A 23,665-nucleotide genomic window follows, 5' to 3' on the forward strand; every position below is an offset into this window, starting at 1 on the left:
ACCTGACCCCTTCTGTGCTTCACCCTGGATAAATGACTTGTTCTCTTCCTCCCTCCTGGAAGCTTCTGGACCTTTCTCTTCAGCACTGGTGGTGTAGAATTTCATAGAGGTGTGGCTTGATGTGGGCCTCTTTCTTTGTGTTGTGCTTATAGTGGGCCCTATTACTTTGGAAATGTGTGTTCTTCACTTATTTGTACTATTCTCTTATCTGGAACTCTGGAAATCATAATGATTTTCAAAAGCTCTTCTAGTATTTGTTCCTTTTTTATAGCATCTCTTCTTGTTTTTGGTTGCAAAAGCTCTTATTTTGGGGGACTAGTTGATGGTAATTTTTGAGATTTTTTTCTATTCTCTCCTTTGCCACTGCTTCCTTTGTGTTCCTTTTGTCTGTTTGTACTTTGGCCTTTGTCTTTTGTGTGTGAAGCTTTCATTAAATGTCTGGTCAACCCTGGGTGTTTGTTCACAGCAGCAGCAAAGTGAATTATATGAGTGCGTGCTGATTGTAAATGAGCAGGGCTGTTGGCCACAGGCTTGCTGATCATAGAGTAACTTTTCATTGACAGGTCAGCACCTGTGTTTTGTTTTGGACAGGGTTAGTTTCTCCAGAGGTGAACCTTTCTGTCTCCTGAGGGATGGCGGGGTGGAGAAGGAGGGACAGGCCCTAATCCCAGCTGCCTGAAGGGACTATGAGCAGGTGGAAAAGAAAACAATGCTCCCTTCTCAAGACGTATGACTCCATTTGCTGGGAAATGCTCCGATTTTGTTAGCGCAAGTCGCCTTAGGCCATGTACTGGGAGGTTACCTTAGCTGTCCAGAAGTGGAGGCCACTCCTCATGGTGGGTGGTCCCCGGCATGTTGGTAAATGGGGGCCTTGGTGAGAAGTCTCCCACTGGCCCCAAGGTTTTCAGTGTGGGCATCCCTGATGGCCTCTCATGTGCCCCTCTCTTTACAGTAACCCCCACTCTTTGTATCATCTCCTCCTGGCTGCCAGGGAGAATATTGACTCACCTCTTCTTGTCCCTTCAGGGACCTCAGGCCTTGAAGTACAGGTTGTCACTGGCCACTGAGGGAATCTCCATGTCCGCCTTCTCCGTTCCCACTTGCTTGTAAATGGACAGGTAGGTGGACAGGTGGCTCTCAAGGTCCATCAGGGAACCCTGGCTCCAGTGCATGTTGTCTGACTCACTTAGGGTGCGTCCTACACTGCCGTGAAATGTGTTCGTTGTGGAAAATGATGGGTTTTTTACCTAGATTCCTGTAGGATTTGTGTCCAGTAATGTTTCACCAAAGACATCCTTTGGGTGACCAACAGTGTCCCATTTATACTATGGTTGGAAACAGGGAGCTCCCAGGCAGCAGACTTACGATCCTGTGGGCAGAGCAGGACCTTAGGATGGCGTCAGGGACTGGTGATTCCTGCAGACCACAGGACTGGGCATCCCCCCTCACACTTAACTGTTGGCGCTCTATACCACTTCCACTTTCTCAGCTAACTCTCCTGTGCCACCCTAGCCTCAGCACCTCCAAAGTGCACCCTAAAAAAGAACCTTCTTGTTTTGAAGCATCAAGTCTCATTTCTAAGCTATCACTGTCCTGGAAGTTGGGACCACAGCCAAACGGGGACCAGTCAGGAGCCACCCCTCGGGCTGGGCTGATGCTGCCTCAGGATCTCATAAGGGACGGGGAGCCAGTGGCAGTGTCTTCCATATAGTGAAGTAGCATGTCTGAGTTTGTGTGTGTGTGTTTTTTTAAAATTTACCTTTATTGTTGAAAGCATTACAGATGTCCCCTTTTCCCTTCATTGATCCCCTCCACCCTGTATTCCTCCCCCCAGGCCTTCACCCCACTATTGTTTGTGCATATATGCATATAAATTGTTTGTACATATATGCATATAAATTCTTATGTTAATTTCTCCCCTCCCACCCACCCCTGCTTTCCCTGTGAAACTTGTCAGTCTCTTCCATGCTTCTATGTCTCTGGATCTATTTTGTTCATCAGTTTATTTTGTTCATTAGATTCCACCTCTGAGTAAGATCATGTGACACTTGTCTTTCTCTGACTTGTTTATTTCGCTTAGCATAATACTCTCCAGGTCCCACCGTGCTGTCTCAACCGGTAAGGGATCCTTCGTTTTCACATTTGCATAGTATTCCATTGTATAAATGTCTGAGAAAATGCTTGCTAGGATTTCAATCTTTTTGAACTTGTAGAGACCTGCTCATAGTCCCTTCAGGCAGCCTAACGTGTGGTCTATCTTTCAGAATGTCCCTCCGCCCCTTGATGGATTCCTTTCCACTCCCTTCCAACCTGCTCCCCACCCTCGCTTCCTCCCTCCTGGGACTTCCCCCTTCTACCCACAGACACCCACTTCTCAGCCATCCTGCCGAGAGATCCTGCCTTCTCCCAGCCATGCAGCTCCTCCTGACAGAACCAGTAAAGGTCATTGCTAAACCAAACGCTCTCGACTCCAGAAAACAGAGGTCTAATGGCTGTGTGTGAAGGTTATGTTGTCATAGCGTCTAGGACTCTTCTTGTCCCCCTCTGTCCTCCCTGCTAGGGCCCTCCTAGCAGGGAATCCCTGGTGTTCAGCATGGTGCAGGTGCTGACCCACGCTCAGGAAGGAAGAGAAATGCGAGGATGGGAGGGCCCCTCCCTGCAGTCCCTCCCGGGGAACCCAGGGTTTGGGGACCTGCCTCCGACCCGGGGTTGCTGTCAGTTGTCTGGTGGAGGGTCTTTCCTCCCTCTTCCTCCCTTTTCCCTGACCCCAGTGCCTGTCCTCCTGCCACCTTTTCTAGACTTGCCAGTTAGCGCGGGCGCCTCTCTGCGAGCGAGTGTACTTCTCAGCTAGAACCAAACCGCAGTGCTTAGAAAGCCCTCCCTGGGCGTTTCCTGTCGGCCCTGCTGTTTCGGGGCCGTCGTCTTTGACAGTGACCACAAGGTGACTCAATGGTTTCTGTTTCCATTCACGGTCAGCCCATGGTGGGGCCCCTGGGGTGGCGCCAGGCTTGGGGGCGAGTGGCAGGCAGGCTGGGCTGTAGCTGGTGTTTACTAGAAGGAGCCGGAGTCTCTGCCGCCGCCTCGGGGAGGGGGTGCTGTTCCCGCTCAGGCAGCTACGTTCTTTCGTGTGAGCGATGACGGGGGGGGGGGGGGGGGGGGGGGGGGCCTGCTCCTCAGTTTCATGGAGATACACCCCTTGTGATCCTTGTTTTCAGCGAGAAGGGATTGGCAGAGCGACTTGATCCCGGGCTCAGCGGGAGGTGTCCCTGAAGCTAGGTTACAGAGACCAGGAAGGACAGGCAGGCTCCTGACGGCCATGCAGAGAAACCAGGGCTGGGTCCAAGTTCCTATTTTATTCCAGAACGTGGAGGCCCTGGGGGTCAAGGGCTAGGCCCCAGGGATGTCCCTTGTCGTGAGGGCATTCACATTTGGTATCTGAAGACGTGGTTTCCATTCGACTGATTTTTCATTTTGATTTTGAGTAAAACACACACAATCACTTTTAAAAGTGGCTGTTAGTTGTTGGTTTTAAAAGATTTTGTTTTTTTAAACACACAAAGCTCTTTGTTGTTTTGCTGTTGTCTCTTTTTAAAATGTTTATGTTGGAATAACTTGAAGTTTATAACAGAACTGCACGGGTAATTCAGAGAGTTCCCGCGCACCTCTTGCCGAGTTTCCCTTCTGTGAGCGTCTAACCGCAGTGCCCTTGTCAGAACCGAAACGCAGCCCTGGGCTCGCCCAGCTTCTTGGTTCTTCCACTGCCGTCCTGCTTGGTCCTGGATCCTGTCCAGGTGCCACGCTGGGTTTTGTTGCGTGTCTCCTTACGTCCTCTGGTCCCTGACAGTTCCTTAGTTTGTCCATGGTTTTCATGACCTGGCCACTTTGGAAAAGTACCGGTCATATATTCTGCTTCATGTCCCTGAATTTGGGTTTGTCTGATGTTTTTCTCATGTTTAGACCGAGGTTACGAGCTTTGGGGAAGAATACCACAGAGGGGAAGTGTCCTCGTCATATCACATCAGGGTGGCACGTGCCATCCGCAGGGCTGGTCCCTGGCGAGGTTACGTGGATCACTCGGGCGGGGCAGTGTCCATCAGATTTCCCCCCGCCACACAACCTGTGTCCCTTGCAGCAGCTGCCACGTGGCCGTGGTGGGGCTGGGGGCTTGGTTAAGCACCACCTGTTGGAAGGGAGAGTAGCCACACAAGTTATTTATTATGGGAGATTTGTCTCTTTTTTTCTCATGCATTTATTTACCTAAGCTGTTTACTTACATCAGTATGGACGAATGTGTGTTTATTTTTTGCTGTGGGCTATAATCCAGTAGTGCCTTATTAATTTCGTTGCTGAAATGGCCACCAGGAGCTTCTTCATTTGTCTCCTGTGTCCTTTGACAAGCGTAGCCCTTTTTTGAGCACTTTCTTGCTTTCTGGCACTAGAAGGTGCTCCGGGCTCCTTGTGTGTTTTCCCTGCCCCTGCCCTAGAATCAGTCATTTCTCCAATACGTCCTGCTCTTTTTATTTGAGAATAGTTTTTTGTTTTTTTTTATAAGAGAACATTTATTTGTAAAATCACAGAGGTAGGAGAAGTAATTACTAGAAGAAATGGGCTTAGGAAACAAGTTATAGAGGCAAAGGAAGGGCCCTAGGAGCTTGGGAGTGAGGAAGGTAATGGTATCACCTTGGGGAGGGGGGAGGGAAAGGGAAAGGGAAAGGTTCAGGTGTGCTTCCAGGAAAGAGAGCTGAGAATAGTCGTTTTTAATCTTCACCCGAGGATATTTTTTCCATTGCTTTTCAGAGAGAGTGGGAGGGAGAGAGAGAGAGAGAGAAACATCAGAAACATCGAGTGAAAGAGACACATGGACTGGTTTGCCTCTCTCACCGGCCCAGACCAGGGCTGGGGATCGAGCCTGCAACGGAGGTTGGAATCGAACCCGGGACCCTTCAGTCCTCCTGCTGACACTCTAACCACTGAGCTAAACCCGCTAGGGCTGAAATTAAAAAATCTTAAGTGGGCACTCTCAGACTTTTGACAAATACACCTATGTAACCCCCCCCCCCCGTCAAAATAGAGAACATCACCCCAGAAAGTTCCCTCGTGTCCTTCCCAGTCAATCTCTGCCTTATTCTCCCAGTGGTAACCACTGTTCTGGTTTTTTTTTGTTTTTCCTACTATGTTTTAGTTTTGTCTGCTTTAGAATTTGGTATAAGTGGAATCACACAATATGTTCATTTAGCATATTTTTGGTGGTATATTAGTTCAACTTAATCCTATACACCAATGAAAATGAATGAACTACCTGTACAATAGACACTGAAGATGAATTTGATTTGCTATGTTGAGTGAAAAAAACCAGACACAGAAGATACATAATGTCTAATCCCAGTCTTTAATATTCAGAAGCAGTAAAAAATAACTTAGGGAATTAGTAGCCAGGAGAACAGCTATTACTGGGCAGGGGACAGGGAAAGTGACTGAGGGGTGATTCTGGGTGCTGGTGATATGTTGTGATTTTCCTTGATGTGGGTAGAGGTGATCAGATGTGTTTTCTTTGTGATAATTCATTGACTATACTTTTGTGACTCATAGTTTGTTCTTGTTTTGTTCTAGGTGTATTATATATCATAAAGTATTTTAATTTAAATATGTTTTCATTGATTTTTAGAGAGAGAGGAAGGGAGAGGGAGAGAGAGAAACATCGATTGGCTGCCTCCTGCACACCCCCTACTGGGGATCAAACCTGCAACCTGGGCATGTGCCCTGACGTGGAATCAAACAGGTGACCTCTCAGTGCAGGGGACAGCACTCAACCAACTGAGCCATACCGGCCAGGGCACATAAAGTATTTTAAAACTAAGATACTAGTTTATGCTCAGCAGGTGTGTGTGTGTGTCTGTGTGTGACAATACCATGTCTATTGATTTGTGACAAGTTGCCTTAAAACTCAGCAATCTAGGACAGTAATATGCATTATCTCACACAATTTTTGTGAGTCAGGAACTTCAGAGCATCTTAAATGGGTGGCACTGGATCTCTCACAGGGTTGCATTTAGGATGTTGGTTGAGGTGAAGTCATACATATGAGGGCTTGATCACTGCTAGAGAAGAGCCATTTTCAAGATGGTGCATGCACGTGTCTGTTGGTGGGACCCTCAGTTCTTTCCCTGGTGGACCTCTTCACAGGACTGCTGGAGGGCCCTCACATCATGGTAGCTGGCTTCCTCCAGAGCCAGTGATCAGACAGCTCAGTGCAATGTTTTCTAGATTAATACATGTCATTTATGTGCATTGCTAGTACATGCTTTTTTACTGGTAAGTAATATTCTGTTCTATGACTAGACCATTGTTTATCTATCTGTTCTTTTAATGATACATGCCTGGACTATTTCCAGTTTGGGGAGATTATGAATAAAGCTGATCTGAGTATTCTTCTAAAGAATTTTTGTGATCATGTCATTTCATTTCTCGGGTGAATACCTAAGAGTGTAACTGTTAGGTCAGGATAGGTATATGTTTTATAGTTTTATGAGAAATTGCCAGACTTTTTCCAAAGGGATTGCACCATATTGTTGTTTTTTTAAATTTATCTTTATTGTTGAAAGTATTACAGATGTACCCTTTCTCCCCCCCCCCCCCCCGTTGATCCCCTCCACCTAGCATCCACTACCCTCCTAGGCCTTCACCACACTATTGTCTGTGTCCATGGGTTATGCATATAAGTTCTTTGATTAATCTCTCCCACCCACTCCCCACCTTCACCTTCTCTCTGAGATCCCTTAGTCTGTTCCATGCTTCTATGTCTCTGGATCTATTTTGTTCATCAGTTTATTTTGTTCATTAGATTCCACATATGAGTGAGATCATGTGATACTTGTCTTTCTCTGACTGGCAGATTTCATTTAGCATAATACTCTCCAGTTCCATCCATGCTGTCCCAAAGGATTAGAGGTCCTTCTTTTTTACAGCTGCATAGTATTCCATGGTGTAAACATACATACCATATTGTTTTTACAACAAAGTATGAGAGTTTCCAGTGCTCCATATCCTTGTTGGCATTTGATTTTGTAATTAAAAATTTATTTAGTGGTACCTTGTAGTTTAATGACACTGAGAACTTGCTCACGTGCTTATTGGCCATTTGTACATCTTCTTTTGTAAAGTATCTATTTGAATTTTTTTGAGGGTATTTGTGTGTGTGTGGGGGGTTCACATGTCTACTTTTGTGAAACCACCAACAGAGCCAGGATAGAGAACTGGTCCATCACCACAGAGAAACTTCCTGTTTCCCCTTTAGTGTCAGAATCTTCCCAGAACCCTAACCCCTGGCACCCACTGATCTGTTCTTCTTTACTGTAATTTTGTCATTTTGAGAATGTTGTGGCATTGGAACCACACAGTATATAGCCTTTTGAGGTTGGGGTTTTTTCACTCAACACAGTGCCTTTGAGATCCATCCAGCTTGCTGTGGAAACCAGTAGTTTCCTCCTTTTAACTGCTGAGTACTAGTCCACTGTAGGCATGTACCCTAGTTTGTTAATCTGCTCTCTCATTGGGGGACATTTAGATGTTTCTAGTTTGTGGCAAATGCAATAAACATTCAGATACAAGTGTTTGTGTAAACAAAGGGTTTCATTTCTCTTGGGTGAGCACCCAGGAATGGGGTTGCGGGGCTGGTGATCAGTGTACGTTTAACTTCAGGACAATGTCAACCTTTCTCAGAGAAGCTGCGCACTTTTTATTCCCACCTCCAGGGAATGAGAGATCCCGAGAGATCCCCTTGCTCTGCATCCACTTTAACACTTGGTGCGCTGTCAGTATGTTTTATTTTGGCCATTCTAATAGGTGTTTATGATTTTTAAAAATTTTATTTTTATTTTTTACTTAGTACTTTGTAGTTGGTTCTGATTCTTTAGATAGGACAAGGGTGTCAAGGGATGGGCCATTCTTCCGAAATGCTCTTCTTGCTAAATGTTAAAATGTAGCGCAGGATTTTGCAGACCAGTTTTAAGTGGGATGAGCTTGAGAGGAACTCAACATGAATGTAGCCAACTGCAAAGAGGAAATCAACATTTAAGTGATCAAATAGGGTGTGCAAGTACTGGTTAAGCCTCTGTGGGGAGACAGAGCTTTGGATATAAACCCCTTTACTTGCAGCAAGTAAGTAAAACTACCTTGTGACAACCACACTTGTTTTTGGATAGAGCACCCCAAGTGGTGAACCCCGTTGAGTCTGGTAACAGTTCCTGCAGAGGTGTCCTACTCATGCTGAAGGCCCACACCACGCACCTCTCTGAGGGAAGGTGAAATCAGCACCATATGTTTCAGTGCTTCCGGGTGACATATCCTGACTCAGAGGTTTTCAATCTTGTTTTTAGTAATGGAACCATTTTTTTTTTTCAAGCCAAATCTTACACAGAACATCCATTGATAAGTCAGATGATGGTGGAGCTGCTGTGGGTTGAGCTGGGCTCTTTCTGTATCCTCCAGCCTCTAAGATTTAGCTCCTGATCTTGACACTGATGTTAATCCCCCTTGACCTGCAACTGCTCTTAATTTCCTAGGGCCTCTGTCTACAATCTGAGGCAGGGAGAGGAGTATTTGTCATATCTTCATATCTTACAGACCCAAGAAAACAGAAAAGAGAAATTATATCTGTTAAAATTATATCTGTTAAATTACATTATTGTTTAGGATTCATACGCCATTGTTATACAAATGTTAACTGTGGAGGTTGATATTTAAAGGCAAAATTATGTAAACAAGTAAGTATATTGTATATGAATTTGGAACTTTTCCAGGGCCTTCCTAAAACTGTGACTTTTCCATTGCAGAGATTGTGTCATTTTTTTCTTGAAAAATGTTAGGAATTTACATATTCTTAATGTTCAAGCTTTTAGGAAGATAGTTTCTAAGACTTAAATCCAGCTTTCCTTCTTTGTTAAATGGGAATTCCTCCTGGTGGGAGTTCAATGAAGAACAAGCGCCATCTAGTGGTTATTTTAAGTGTACAATTTAAACAATTTTTAAACTTTTTTTTTGGTGTGTGTAGAGGGGTTTATCTTAACATGGTTCAAAAGTCAGAAAGTATAAAAAGGTAGAGTATTATTCCCTGTCTGCCAAATTTTTCCCACCTCTACCCCACGTACACAAAAGATAAACACTATTATGAGTTTCTGGTTGGTCCTTTAAGGGATTTAAAAAGCAGTGTATATATAAGCAAAAAAAAAAAAAAAATCTTCACTTATTTAAAAAATTATATAGTGTGGTAGTAAAAGTAACATATTCACTTGCTTGCAATTTCTCTTCTCTTTTAAAGTATAGGATGGCAGTTTCCCCGTATTGGCATATCAAGAGGTTTTTATTGTTAGGTAGTATGTTTGCACCCTTCTGTTGATGGGCTTTTAGGTGTTTGCAATGTTGCGCTGTTACAACACTATAATGAAGAGCTGTTTTTGTCACGTAACATTAAAATCATCCCAGTAGTGCAGTTTGGGGTGAGGGTGGGAAAGGGGAATGGGAAAAATACACCTGTTATTAAAATGTCTAACTTGACTCTGTTGAGAAACTTCTTTAATGTGAGGAACATGGTATTAATGATTGAGAACTGTTTAGTAGTAACCCAGTTTTCTCGAGGTCTGTTTATTTCAGAGTTTTTAATAATGTCTCAGTCCTTTGGTCTGTGTGTGTGTTATCTGTGCGTCCATGGTCTTCATCTGCTCTTCATTGCATTTTATTTTTCTACATAGAAATAAAATCATTACCATCATTGTACTCAGAGATTTAAAACTATATTTAAGTGTCATTTGTATTTCTTGTTCCGTGGACCATCTGTTCAAATCATTGGCCCACTTGTTGGTCTGTTTTGATGAATTATAGGAGCTGTTTAATTAGGGAAATTGGTCCCTTTGCAATGACACCAGTAACAAATATTTTGTCCCAGTCTGTCATTTGTCTCTTGACTATTTTATGGTGTTTTTGTCATGCAGAAGTGTTTGTTATGTAGTCATATTTATCAATGTTTTCTTTCTTTTTTTAAAAAAAAACCCATGTTTTCTTTATGGCTTCTATATAGTATACTAGAAAGGATTTTTTTTGGCGTTAAGATTGAAAGGATTCTTCACAGTTTATTTTAATACTTTGTGGTTTGTTTTTCTCCATGGAAGTCATTGATCTATTTCGAATTTATTCTGGTATGTAGTGTGAGATAGGGAGCCAAATTAATTTTTTTTCCAGTTGGCTACCCAACTGGAATCTCTCAGTGTTTTGTTCTTCCCAGTGATTGGATATTCCAGCTTTGACTTACAGATGCTGAGTTTCCATATGCATTTACTTCTATTGTGTTCTACTTCATTCCATCTGCTTATCTGCCTGTTTTGCACCTGTTGAATGAATGAGGCGTTTTCACCATCTGATTATTTGATAGAGATCATAATTCCTCATTTTTAGAATTTTTCTGGCTATTTGTTTCCTTTTACATATGAACTTTAAAATCCTTGTTGGCATTTTTATCCAGGTCATATTGTTGTATAAATTAACTTAGGGAGAATTAACTCCTATCTGATCTTGTCTTTCTTGTAAAACACATGGTGCATATTTCTATTTATTCAGGTCTTTTGTTGTTTCTTTTAGGAGTTTTTAAAAGTTTTCTTCATGTAAGTTCTGTACATTTAAAAAGTTTATTCTTAAGTATAGTTTTGTTTTATTACTTTGCAAGTGGGATCTTTTCTTTCTTACTGTTTATGTTTCTGTACGGAAGCTATTGACTTCTACTAATTGTGTTTCCTGCCAACTCTTAGTTTATAGTAATTTTAGTTGGTTCTGTGGGGGATTCAGAACGAGTCATCCCAAGATGTGCCTCTGTGGTATGTGGATTATTTCAAGCTAAAGGCAACTTTAGCTTCACTTTAGGTTCAAGAGAAACTTCTGCCCCCCACCAACTGCCTAGAAGAACTTGACCTGTCTTTAGGGCAGGACAAGCTTCTCTTTACTAAACATGTGCTCTTCTTATCCTGCAGTGGCCCTCTGAAGCCCCAGGGTCACCTTACCTCATCCCTAGTTCAGGATGCCTTATATATCCATGTATCCTTCCTATCTCTGACTCTCTCATGTGTGCGGGTTCCCATACATAACATATGTATTCAATTTGGTTATTTGCTCTTGCTGATCTTTCTCATGTCCATTTTATTATTAGACCAACAGGAAGAACCTTGAGGATAGAGGAAAGTTTCTTCTTCTCCCACAGTTATCTTGGGGGCTTCCAGGTATATGGTCATATTAAATCAGTTAGCTATGAAAAAAAATTTAGTGATTCAAAACAATAAACATGTATTATTATTATTTGTTAATTCTCACCCAGGGATATTTTTTCCATTGATTTTTAGGGAGAGTGGAATGGAGGGAGGGAGGGAGGGAGAGAGGAAGAGAGGGTGGGAAGAAGAGGGGGGAGAGAGAGAGAGAAACATGGATGTGAGAGAGACATATTGATCTGTTGCCTCCCCCATGCACCCCAACCAGAGCTGAGGATCAAACCTGCAACCCAGGTATGTGCCCTTGACAAAGAATCAAACCTGTGACCCTTCAGTGCACAGGCTGACGCTGTAACCACTGAGTAACATGGGCCTGGGCAATAAGCATGTATTATTGATCATGAGTCTGTGTGTGGCTGAGACGTTCCTTTGGTCTTGACTGGGCTCTTTCATATGTTTGGGGGTTGACTGGAGGTAGATTGGTATAGGATGACATTGGCTGAGAAAACTGGACTCTCTCACATGTCTTTTGCTTTGTGTCCCTACCTCCAACCCCCAGCAGGCTAGGCATGTTCTTAGATTAGTTCAAGCATGATTCATGGGGATTGCAGAGGAGTGAGAGAGGAGTGGAAATGCACATGCACTTTTTAAAGCCTTTGCTTCTCTCAAGTCTACCAATTATCTCAATTGCCAAAGAAAGTCACATAGCCAAGGTTAGGGATATAGACTCTGCTTCTTTATGAGAACTGCAATGTCAAAGGTCAGGGCTCAAGAGCAGGTCAAACATTAGGGGCCCTCAATACAATCAATCTAATATATGCATCGTCTGTAAACAGTGATAGTTCTGCCTGTTTCTTTCCAATTTCAATTTCTCTAATTTGTTTCTCTTGTCTGATTGCATTGGCTAACACTCCAGAACAAGGTTACACAACAACCTCTTGTAGTTGTTTTCAAAGGGCCAGCTGTTGGAATTACTAGTTATACTTTTTCTGATTCCTTTTCTGCTTTTCATTTAATAATTTATTTTTTCTCTTTTCCTTCAGTTTTTTTTTTTTTTTTCCCCTTAACTTCTTTAATCGGCTGCCCTAGCAGTTGCTCTTGGTACCCACTCTGATCCCTGTGAGGCCTGTGCACTCATTGTCCAGCAGCTGTGAGTATTGACTGGCATCAACTTATAGCTGAACTGTCCTGTGTCTATGGGAGTTCCCTTTCCATAAAATGACTGAGGTCATGCTTTCTCCCTGGGAATGCCCATTGCCAACGACTGACCGACAGAATGTGTCAACTCTGAGGTGCCATGTATACCTTGGAGTTCCCCACTGACTCAGGCTGAGCTAGACTTAAGCTGAGTCCACATCTTTTCTCTGAAGGCCTTCTGTCCCCACTGATGGTTGCTGATGGCTGGCTTCCCTGCTTGCACTCCCAAAGATGGCCTATTGTTTGCCCAACAACTCCCGACCCTTTCCTTGCCTTTCAGCTTGGGAGAAGAGGCTCTTCTTGGACTTTTTTTTTTTTCTGAGCCTGCTGGAGATTCTGGGTTGGAAGATTCTACAGCATCTTGTCCAGCATATATGGGAGGCAATGAAGAAACCCAAGGACTTGGCTGCGGTGTCATTCCTCCAGTTCTGAATTCTCCCAAGCAGTCTGCCTTCTACTTTGCACCTTTCAGAGTCTTCCTATGTGTATTGGTTGTGTATTGTCCAGGGTTCTTTAGTTCTCAGAGGGGAATCTGGGAGGAATGGTGCTAGAATTTCCCCATTAGATAGCATTTCTACCAATACACATAAATAACCTGAAGAGCATAGATAACAGTAAAATATAATAAAAATAATTAGGATGGAGGCTTTAGGCAGGCCTGACTTGTATGTTAGAATCTGGAAATTTTTCCTGACTCCTAGTTTCATTGAAAATGGAAACTTAATTTCCTGTTCTTAAGGAAAATGCTGACTTCATGCATTAATGTTTATACTGCAATCCCCACAAGTGGTTCCGAAATCAGATCTAATGGATGATTTTCAAAAAAGAAAAATGCAAGAACGGACGGGCCTGTCCGGTCTCAGGATTTTTCTGTTGGGGAGTTTATGTGTTCATTGGGCACTTTTGGAGCTGTCTTTTGCCTTCCAGGATGAACATTGGGTCCCCCTTGATTTTTCAGGTGGTTACCTGCTCACTGGGTGGATGAGAGAAAGCCAAGGTGGTCCAGTTGTTTTTTGTTGGTCTGGGGAAATTGGCCAGAAGGTATTTAGGGGAATTGTTTAAATGTGAGAGACTGTGCTGATCCCGAGGGCTACATGGAAGTTTAGGACTGGACCTGACCAACACCCATGCAGTTTGTGTTCTGGATGTGAATGAACTTTACATAGGCATAGTATGTGTAGTGGGCATCTTTGGGGACACACCTGGGAATACTGGCTTCAGGGATCTAGTCATGAAACTGTTAGGACAAGGGTCTCAAGGTCTTGGCAGTTCTAAATGTCCTTATTAAATGTTATTCTTGGTCAATGTTAGAATACAGCGCAGTATTTTTTAGACCAGCTGTAAACTGGGTGAGCTTGACAGAAACTCAAGGGGATAAATGTAGCCAACTTGCAAAGACGAAATCAATGTATAATAGACCAAGCAATGGCTAAGCCTCCCTTTTGGGGAGACAACTTTGGATATGAATACCGTCTTCCTTACTTCCTGCAAGTAAATAAAACTACCTTGTGACAGCCACATCTCGATCTTGCATAGAGCACCCTAAGCGGTGAACCCCTTGAGTTTGGTAACAAATTGTAAGGACCCAAGTAAGTGTAAGTTCAACTACCATTTCATGGGGCTTACTCTTGGGTCCTGGGACTGTCAGAATGGGTCTAACAATTTGCCCTGGAGAGGGAAGAGAGGGTAATAATTAGAGTATGAGTGGCCCTGATATTCCTGGCCATTTACCATGTATGTGCAAGCACAGGCCTAATAAGCATTGAAATGAGGATCGTTTGAGTCATGCACAGTCATTATTCTCATCTTACGAGTGAGAGGATGGAAGCACTGGAGGCCAGATCACTTGATGTTTGTCACACAGTTAGCGACAGAGCCAGGAATGTGAGGTTTCTTCCAGGCTCAGGCTGTGCTTTGCATTGAAACATTTTAGGTGGCAGAGTGGGCTCTCCCCTCCCATGTCAGTTTAGGTTTGTTGAAAAGTGGACACCAGGATGGGACTAGACGTGCAAGCGATTATGGGAGAAACGTCTGTGAAGGGTATCGGCTCCGAGAAATAAGATATCTACCAAGAAGGGCTCTCTGGTGGCTAACTAGGCTCAAATTTTAAAAACAGAGCCTAGCAGCCATTTCCACACAGGGCGAGAGGCCCCTGGTTCCCGGTTAGTCGGTCCTCATGCAAATGAGGACTCCAGATCCACAGTGTATGGCCCTAACCTGACACAGGAGGGGAGGTTCCCTTTCTGCTAAGGACTGTTCCCCCTCCCCGCCCCGGCTGAAACACTGAAGGTGTGTTGCAGGACCGGAGCGGGGCCCAGCAGGTGGATAGGATCCATCTAGCCGGAGAGGGCCGCCCCCCTGCCATAATAGCTGTTTGTACTGAATAAAGCCCCCTCCTTCACTGCACCCCAAGTTGGGGAGCCCTTTTCGTGTTGAATTGGATCAACAGCCATGGTTGACAAGAGCAATGGTAGGGAGCTGGAGGAGGTGGGGAGCACCTTCAGAATGTGTGCAGACAGAGCTGACACCGTGGCAGGAGGGAGAGAGGAAAGGGCACAGCTTGGTTGTGAGAAAGTCTCAATACACCGTGGGGGTCTCTGGGCGAAAGTTACGTGTGAGCAGGAATGGCCTGACTTTAGAAACTTGCCTTGCTTGGCCACCTGTGGGGAGACTCAGGTGATCCCTGCAGGTAGTCCAAGGGTGGCGGCTGGAGGTTGCTGGTAAACTCGGCTCCCTAGGCCTAAGCGACACCCCTTGGGGCCACCACAGTACAGCTGTTGTACAACACAGGTCACTCCCTTCTCCCCCGTGTCCCAAATGCTGCTCTTGGGTCATCACAGACACTTGTAAATATCTTTTACACTTGGAGTCTTGTCAGGAAATCCTCCCTTCTTTCCTTCCCTTCGGGCCACCTGGAGTGACCCCAAGGTCTGTGTTATACACCCAGGGAGCTTTCTTTGATGCACAATATCAAATGAGACACGAAGACACAGCAAGAGGTCTGTTTGCCCAGAGTCACCAGCAAGTCCGTCGATTCAGCGTCTTTTTAAAAAAAAAAAAAAAAGATTTTTTATTGATATTTAGAGAGAAAGGAAGGGAGAGGGAGAGAGAGAAACATCCATGTGAGAGCAGAACATCGATCGGCTGCCTCCTGCACAACCCCTACCGGGGATCACGCCTGGAACACGGTATGTGCCCTGACCGGGAATCGAACTGGCTACCTTTCCGTGCACAGGACGACACACAGCAAGCTGAGCCGCACTGGCCAGGGCCAGTTCCAAGTCTTGACACATTGTGAACCTCTCCTTCACAGGTACGATCTAAGTCTGGAGGAAATGAGAGCTTTGACAGTTCAGAGAGTGAAGTTCACCTTGGGCCTGCCTCTGTTAAAACGTGCATTTCAGGAACAGGTAGGTGTCATTGTTTTGGTGGTGCTTGTCCTGGGGAACTGACAGTGTCGCCCGTGGATAGTGCCTTCCTCAGCCCCCCTTTCTGCCCTGCTCTCCCCCTGCCTTTGGCCCCTCATTCATTCTCTCAGTCTAAGGAACAGGGAAATTAGCAGAAGTAATGAAATATTTGTTCACAAAACCAATATGATTTTAGGCATAACATTCAAATACCTGAGAAATGTAAATAAACTGATTTTGGAGGCTTTTAAGACATTTCAGACTTGTTGGAAGTGTATGAGCCTTGTTTGTCTAAAACTTGCCATTCTAAATTCAGTTAGATTATTTTAATTTAGCCTCATTAAAAAGAGTCTGTGATTTGAGAGTTCAAAATTTTCAGGCTTTGCAAGCACATTAGGAGCTGTGTGATGCATTAGGAGCTATACATTTTAGCCAAGTTTAAATCCATTTCCATTTCATTCCTTGAACCTAACACTTTACATAGGGAAAAACCCCCAAATTTCCTGGCGAGATGCCTGGAGAGGAGCCTGAACTGGGGATAGACTTTGGCTGAGCACGTGGCTGCAGTGAGCCTGGCCCCTTCTTGCCCAGTAGTGGGGTCTATAGGGGCAGAATCTGAGGATTGAGAGGTGAGAGTCTTCTCATTCAGGAGACCACTGTGGCCTCTTTTCCGTGGAGTGAGGATCAGAACTGGTGTAGGGTCTGAGGTCCTTGTTTAGAAATGATCACTGCCCTGTCATCCCCTTTGGTTGGCTGTCCTGAGGATGTAAAGACAAAACTTAGCATCACAGAGCTTTGGCACCCACGGCATTGTCACCTGTGGGTGCAGAGCTTGTGGAAGGAAAGCAGTCACATAATAGAGGGAGATGTGCTTGCAAAGCCTGGAAAATCATTTCATTCTGGGTTAATAAGTTGTCTCTCCATGGAACATACTTTCAGAATACAACCAAGAAAGAAAACAAAAGAAAACCCAAACCGCCTTTGCTTCCAGCCACTTGGTCTATCAGAGCCTGGCTTCCGAATGCATCAGCGTGGGCTGGCTGGAAGGTGAAACCCTGACCTGCAGCCTGTCTCCTGCTGCCTTAATCAGCCCACATGTCTGTGGCTTCACTTAGTGTCAGTACTTGGGACCCGGACGTGAGGGTTGATCCTTTAATGATGTTGACTAATTGCTGCTCGACCTGGACTCTGAAGGATTAGCCGGTGCAATCTCGCTCCTGATGAGGTGTGTGGAGTCCTGGATCCAATTATCTTCTTATTTTCACGGTGCCCTCCGTGGCCTCAGGCAGCCTGGACAAACCCGTCCCGGTGATCAGCTATAATTCTTCCAGGAGGCCCTGGACGATCCCTCCAGTATCCATTTCTTTTAGTTATTTCAGCCCATTTGGCCTTTCTCTCTGTGGGAATTTGCAAAAGCCAGTGAGCCCGAAGGAAATTGAACTAGCCCATCGTTGGTGCTGTGGGCTCAGCTTGTCGGGTGGAGGGTCACGAGACTCAGCAGCACATCTGTGTTTGAAGGTTCTCGAGTTCCACCCTGTAAACAGCTGGAGGAGCTGTCCGTGTCCAGTAATTCTAGAAGAAGTGTTACATGATTCATGCTGCCTCTTCATAAAAATATTGAGCCATGGCTGTACTGCCTGTTCGGAGAGCGTTCCAGGTCCTTCCCTGGCCCCTCTCTCGTGTTTCTGTTAACTTTTGTGGCTGATCCGATGAGCTCCAAGGCAGAACGCAGTGTGTCATGTGTAATGATGATGTTCTCAGGGCAAATGAGGAGTGAGCCTCACTCGTTCCAGGTCTCTGTGGACAGTTCACAGGCCAAGAATAAGCCATTAAAATATTTCCACTGTGTTTTCCCCTTTGCCATCTGCAATAGATTTGAGAGGTTCCAATAATTTTAAAAGGAAAAAACAGTGTCTGACTTTGACTCGTGTGCACGCACACACACACGCCCAGTGTGAACACCATCGCTGCACTTCCTCAACTTTTCCTGTACCTGTCTCCAGTGACATCCCTTTTGTGCCCCTCAGCCACCTGTCCCCTTCTCTGCCTGAGGATTCCAGCAGTGGATCCTCTGGGGGGATGGTGTCGCTGACTCCCTGAATTTCCAGATGAGGCAGGACCCAGGTAGGACATTTACTTTGTGGCAATGCTGGGACTGGATTGCTGCCCCATTTTCGTTGACTTGTTCTGTGTGTATGGCCGCTTCCTCAGAGACACTCGTCCCTGCAAGCTGACAGGCTGATGACCTGCATGCAAATCACCATAACCAATAATAACAGCTCAGACTTACTGAATACATACTTCATGCCACAGTGCTAAGAACTTTAAAGGAATGAACTCATTTAATAGTCACACATTCCTAAGGGTACCCCCATTTTATAGATTAGTAAACTGAAGCTGAGTAATTCGCCTGAGGTTATACAATTAGTGAGTTGCATTAATTGAGGAGCATGGGTTCAAACCCAGTTGGTCTGCTTCCTGAGCCCCTTAGATCTGGTGGTTCTTGGCGCTGGCTGCCCATTAGCATTGCCTGGGGAGCTTTCCAGACTCTTGCTCTGCAGGCTTTTGCTCAGGCCAATCAAATCAGCATTGCATTCTCCCAGGTGGGTGATGTGGTATGCTGGCCGGCTTGAGTGCTGCTGCACTGTTCCTTTCTGGGACCCTGTACTGTCTCCCCCAAATCATTCCTGTCCAGCATTCGGTCCCTGCCAGTGGTGGTTCAGGCCTGACTCAGGAATGCTCCATCCCAACAGTTCTTTTCCCAGGAGGGAGCCAGTTGGGGTGAGGCTGTTCCTGGACAGGTGAAGTGAGGAGTGGGGACAGATACCTGGATAATGAAGCATCCACTCAATGACTCTCCCCCAAGCATCTCTCTCCCATCCTGAGCTCTGCTTGCCTTCATCCCCATGTTCCATACAGGTGGTGGGCATAGTAGCAGCATCATTGTCTAAACCAATGGTTCTCAAAGGATGATCTCAGGACCTCAGGGAGCCTCCAAGACATTTTCAGGTACTACCTGAAAAGTAGATCTTCAGCTACCTGTATGTGCGACACTAGATTTTCATCATAAATGTCAACCAGTATAGCACATTGCAGCAGACTCTGTGCAGCAGTGGGTATGAGAGTCCAGCTGTCTTTTGCTAAGCCAGATGCTAAAACAATTTTTGCAAAAATGTAAACAATGCCACTTTTTTCACTGATTTTAGGGGGATTTTGGAAATTATGGTTACTTTATTTAAGAATTATGTCATTTACATTAATGTGTAATAGATTTATTATTTTTTTAATGAATAAATATTTTTAAAATTTTCAGTTTTAATTACTGGGACGGTGAGTTGATAGATACAATCCATATAAACGAATGCTTTTTCGAATCTGTGATAATCTTGAACAGCGTAAAGGAGTCCAGAGACCATGAGCTTCGAGAATGGCTGACCTAAGTTACCCATTGTTTTCTCGGGAAGTCCAGTCTTAGCTCCATGTGGAGGGGAATTGGCAGGAGATGGATGGCTTTGATTTATCTTTATTATAGTTATCTGTGATTTCTATCAGAATTTTAGGTAGTCTCAGTTTGGGGTGGCTTTGGTTTTTGTATTTAGAGAAATATCAGGTGGGTGATCAGATCTAAAATGGAATGAGCTTCTCAGGTCAGAATCTGAGAGGGCACTTCCCAGCCGGGAGATGGTGGCGGCTTTCTCCATTAACCTGGGAAGGAGCAGCCTTTCCCAGGAAGCAGTGCTGCTAAAGGGCAGGGCGTGTGTGTGGGTTTTGTAGAAAGGGAGCTGAGCAGGGAGTATGCCAAGCGGCTGAGGATGTCTACCCTGCCACTGGCCCTTACACCAGCCCATGACACCCAGGCCTGCCCTGCTGCCCACAAATACCAGCCTGACTGGCCTGCAGACCCTGAAGAGCGCCCTCCTCCATCCCCGTGCTGGCTCCTGACCTACTCTGAGCTGTTGGCTCTGACACCCTGTCTTGGCTCTGCCCTTGGCCCTCTGGCTTCTGTTTGTACTGGAACCCAGGCCTTTCCTAGTGGGCTGTGACGGGCTGCCCCTGGCTCTCAGTCTTGTGTGCTGCCTTTGGCAGGAGTCTCTTTTCCAGCTTGAGCTCCATGGACTTGGACACTGGCCACTTGGCCAGTACTCTGGCCAGGCCAGCCCTGACCCCAAGGGAGGTCTTGGAGGATTTGAGCAGAGACAAGAGGACAGAGCGGCCTGTTTACAGAAGTTCCTCTGTATAGATTGGCACTTCAACCTAGTTGTCACCTGTGATGGCCACAGGGATTACTTGAAAGGGAGTGCCTGGGAGTGAGCTGGGACCCATCAAGGGACTCCCATGTAGCTGGAATTCTGTACTGTAAACCATTCAACATAATGAAACATTCTCAGTTTAAGCCATAATTATTATTCTTGCAGTGAAATAGTATGTTAAACATAATAATTTGCTGTCCTTTGCTGATTTCCTTCTGTGTGTCAGGTGAAGTGATTCATTCCTTTTACAATTGTTTATTGAACACCCACTATGCGCCAAGCATTGTTCAAGAAGCAGTGAATGAAGCAGGCAGAAGATACCTGTCTTTATGGAGCTGGCATTTTAGTCTGGGAGGAGGCAGACAATAAACCAACAGACAAGAAATTTGTGGGTTGCCAGATGGTTGTAAATGTGGCTAAAAATCCACATGGTAAATTGGAAAAGAAGTAAAACCATCTCTGTTCACAGATAATGGGATCTTTTATGTAGAAAACCTTAAAGACTCCACAAAAACCTGTTAGAACTAATAGACTCAGCAAAGTTGCAGTGCACAAAATCAACCCGCTTTTCATGAAACAAACGTAAAATAATGTACTTTCCATTACAGAAGAGGAAGCACGTGTGTCAGCTGGTAATGTCACTAGGGTACGTTCATCATTGGATGCTGCCTGTGTTGATAAGTTAGCGATTGCAGGAATAGTCGGGAAACTTTCCAGAGCAGCTAGGAATTTGGTAGGAAGAGGTATGCAGTTTAAGGCAAGAATTGGAAAACCCTAAACTGTCAGAATGCTACAATATTGTTGTTGAGAAAGGAGAAAAATATTCTTAGGCAGAGTCATGGGACTGTCACCTTGTATCACTTGTGCTTTGGGCTTTCCCGGAGACGTCAGAGCCCCGGAAGAGTAGAAGCCTAGTAGAGACATATGTTCTTTGTGACAGAATCCTCCCAGCACTCTGCTCAGCTCCAGACTGTGGCCCCAGCAGAGAGTCAGCAGAGGCTATGAAAGACCCGACATGGGGGCCACAGTGAGAAGATTTGATTTTCTTGCTTTTGGTGTCATTGGAGGGTTTTCACCATGGAGGGTGGAGGTGGGAGGGGGGAGGGGAAGGAGGAAAGTACAACATGATGCTTATTTAAAAAATACTGTATTACCTTCATCAAAGTTTACAAATTGATTAAAAAAGCCTATGGAAATACAGAAGCACCCCCTAGCATCATTGAAACAATTATGAAAAAGGACACACCGGGAGGACTCACACCCCTTGATTTAAAAACTTATTACAAGGCACGCAGGTTATGTGGCATTGGCACAGGATAGACAAATAGATGGATGGGACAGCTGGAGAGTCCTGAAATGAACCTCCACACACCATCAGTGGATTTTTTTGACAATATTGCCAAAGCAATTGGATGGGAAAGAAAAGTCTTTTCAATAAATGGTGTCTGAACAACTAGATAAACATAGAAAAAGTTAACCTTGATCCCTACCTCACGCTACACACAGAAATAAGTTGAGATGTGTGATACGCCTTCACATAAATTCTAGAATTACAAACTTTGTAGGAAAACAAAGGGGAATATCTTTTTGACTTTAAGATAGGCGGAGGTTTCTTCGAGAGGACCCCCGAAGAGCCCAACATGGAAACGAAAAAACTGATAAATTAGTCTTTATCAAAATTGAAAACTGTTGTTCATCAAAAGACATCCTTAAGAGAAAAAAGGCAATCCCCAGAGTAGAAAAAAATATCTGCAAAGTGGATTATGTCACAAAAATTTATGCCCAGCTACATGGGATTTGTACCCAGAATATATAAAGAATTCCTAGAGCTCAATGATAAAAAGACAACACAGTTTTTAAAAATGGGCAAAAGACTTGAACAGACACTATAAAACTATAGAAATGGCAACAAACATATAAAAATGTGGTCAACATCTTTAGTCACTGAGAAATGCATATTTAAATGATAATGAGCCCTGGTCGGTGTGGCTTGGTTGAGCATCCCATGAACTGAAAGGTCTCGGGTTTGATTCCCAGTTAGGGTGCATACCGGAGGCAACTGGTTAATGTTTCTCTCTCACATTGATGTTTCTCTCTCTCTTTCACTCCCTCTTCTTTCTCTCAAATCAATAAAAATAGCCATACTTAATCCATGATGAGATGTCATCTCCCTCCCTCCCTATTTTTAGAGTAGCTAAAAATGGAAAAGACTGACAATCCCAGTGAGGAGGGAGAAGCTAGAACTCTCGTAGATTGTTGGTAGGAGAATAAGTGGTACAACTATTCTGAAAAACTTAGGCAGAAGCCTACCCTTTAACCCAGCAATTGCATTCCTGGGGTTCTACAGAAGAGAAATGGAAACATGTCCATAAAAAGACTGGTCCATGAATGTTTATATCAGCTTTATTCATAATGAATCCAAACTGGAAACAACCCAAATGTTCCTCAGGAAGAGATTGGACAAATTGTGGAATATTCATGGTGACAGATGAGCCAGTCATAACAAAGAAGGCTAATAAAGCAGCATGGATGACTTATTTGCATAAGAGAATGCAGACAGAAAAGATTACATCCTGTACAATTACCTTCATGTGAGTTCAGGAACCTGCAACGCTAATGGTGGTGATAAAAAGAGAGCAGTTGTTCCCTGTGGTGGTGGGGACTCTGAAAAAGGGCATGAGGACACTTTCTGGAGGTGATGGGAACATTCTGTAATCTTAATTGGCATTATAGTTACACAGGTAGATAATTGACCAGAACTCAGGCACTTAAGCTCTGTGCATTTCACTGTATATAAATTTTACCTTAATAATAATAATAATGCCATAATGTCTGATGTTTGAGGCAGAGGGAAGCGGGAGGCCAGCGGGGAGGCTGTTAGGATAGTCCAGGCTCGAGATGGTGGTGGGAGATGCAAGAAGGGGCCAGCTGGGCATCTGCTTTGGAGGGAGGTTCAAAACTTGTCAGTCCAGAGGCAAGAGTCTCGTTAGACCAGGGTAAGTGAGTACATGAAGCCCATTTATTTTATTTGTACATTTTACTCTGACCCTTTCTCTTTCTAGACTAATTTGAGGCTAATTATAGCAAAGGGCTTGTATTTAATAAGACTGAAAAGACATAACTAAAATAGAAAATTGAAACCGGAAGATAGAAGCAAATATGTTTGTTTGGGGACTGATATGAAAAAGCTAAGGTCAGGAATCTCTGTCCAGTCTCCTTGGCTGGCACCTAATGGGCTGCCAGTGGGCTGCCAGGGGGCAGCGAGGGTCTTTTAACTGTCAGAGGAAAGGCAGCTCAGATTATAGACCCCAAAGTGCTGAATCAAGCTGACTTCAGTGGAAGAAGGATATATCTGCCTTTTAGAGACTCTCTGGGCTTATAAAACTAAAAATACACATTTTCGTAGAATTTGGTTTGTGACAGAATACTACGCCATAAAGGCCAAGTACATCAAGTGCTCTATAAAGAAATGCCTGTTTTAGGGAAAACTACCTTCCTTCTGTTTAGGCTGAATTTATTAAGCAGAAATGTAAATAGCGTGGGTGTAATTTAGGATAAAATCCGA

At 44.4% G+C, this 23,665-nt stretch overlaps 1 protein-coding gene across 2 annotated transcripts in view; it reads left to right on the forward strand.

The window, feature by feature from the left end:
* Positions 1-23,665, forward strand: part of ACOXL (acyl-CoA oxidase like) — a 272,425-nt gene that overhangs the window by 6,273 nt on the left and 242,487 nt on the right. For both annotated transcript variants that reach the window (XM_081156817.1, XM_081156818.1), the window contains exon 2: positions 15,757-15,853. In XM_081156817.1, coding sequence (XP_081012943.1) covers positions 15,757-15,853 — 97 coding nt within the window. The remainder of the gene's footprint in view (positions 1-15,756; positions 15,854-23,665) is intronic.

The sequence above is a fragment of the Miniopterus schreibersii genome (genome assembly GCF_964146895.1).
Source record: "Miniopterus schreibersii genome assembly, chromosome: 13".
Lineage (NCBI taxonomy): Eukaryota > Metazoa > Chordata > Mammalia > Chiroptera > Miniopteridae > Miniopterus > Miniopterus schreibersii.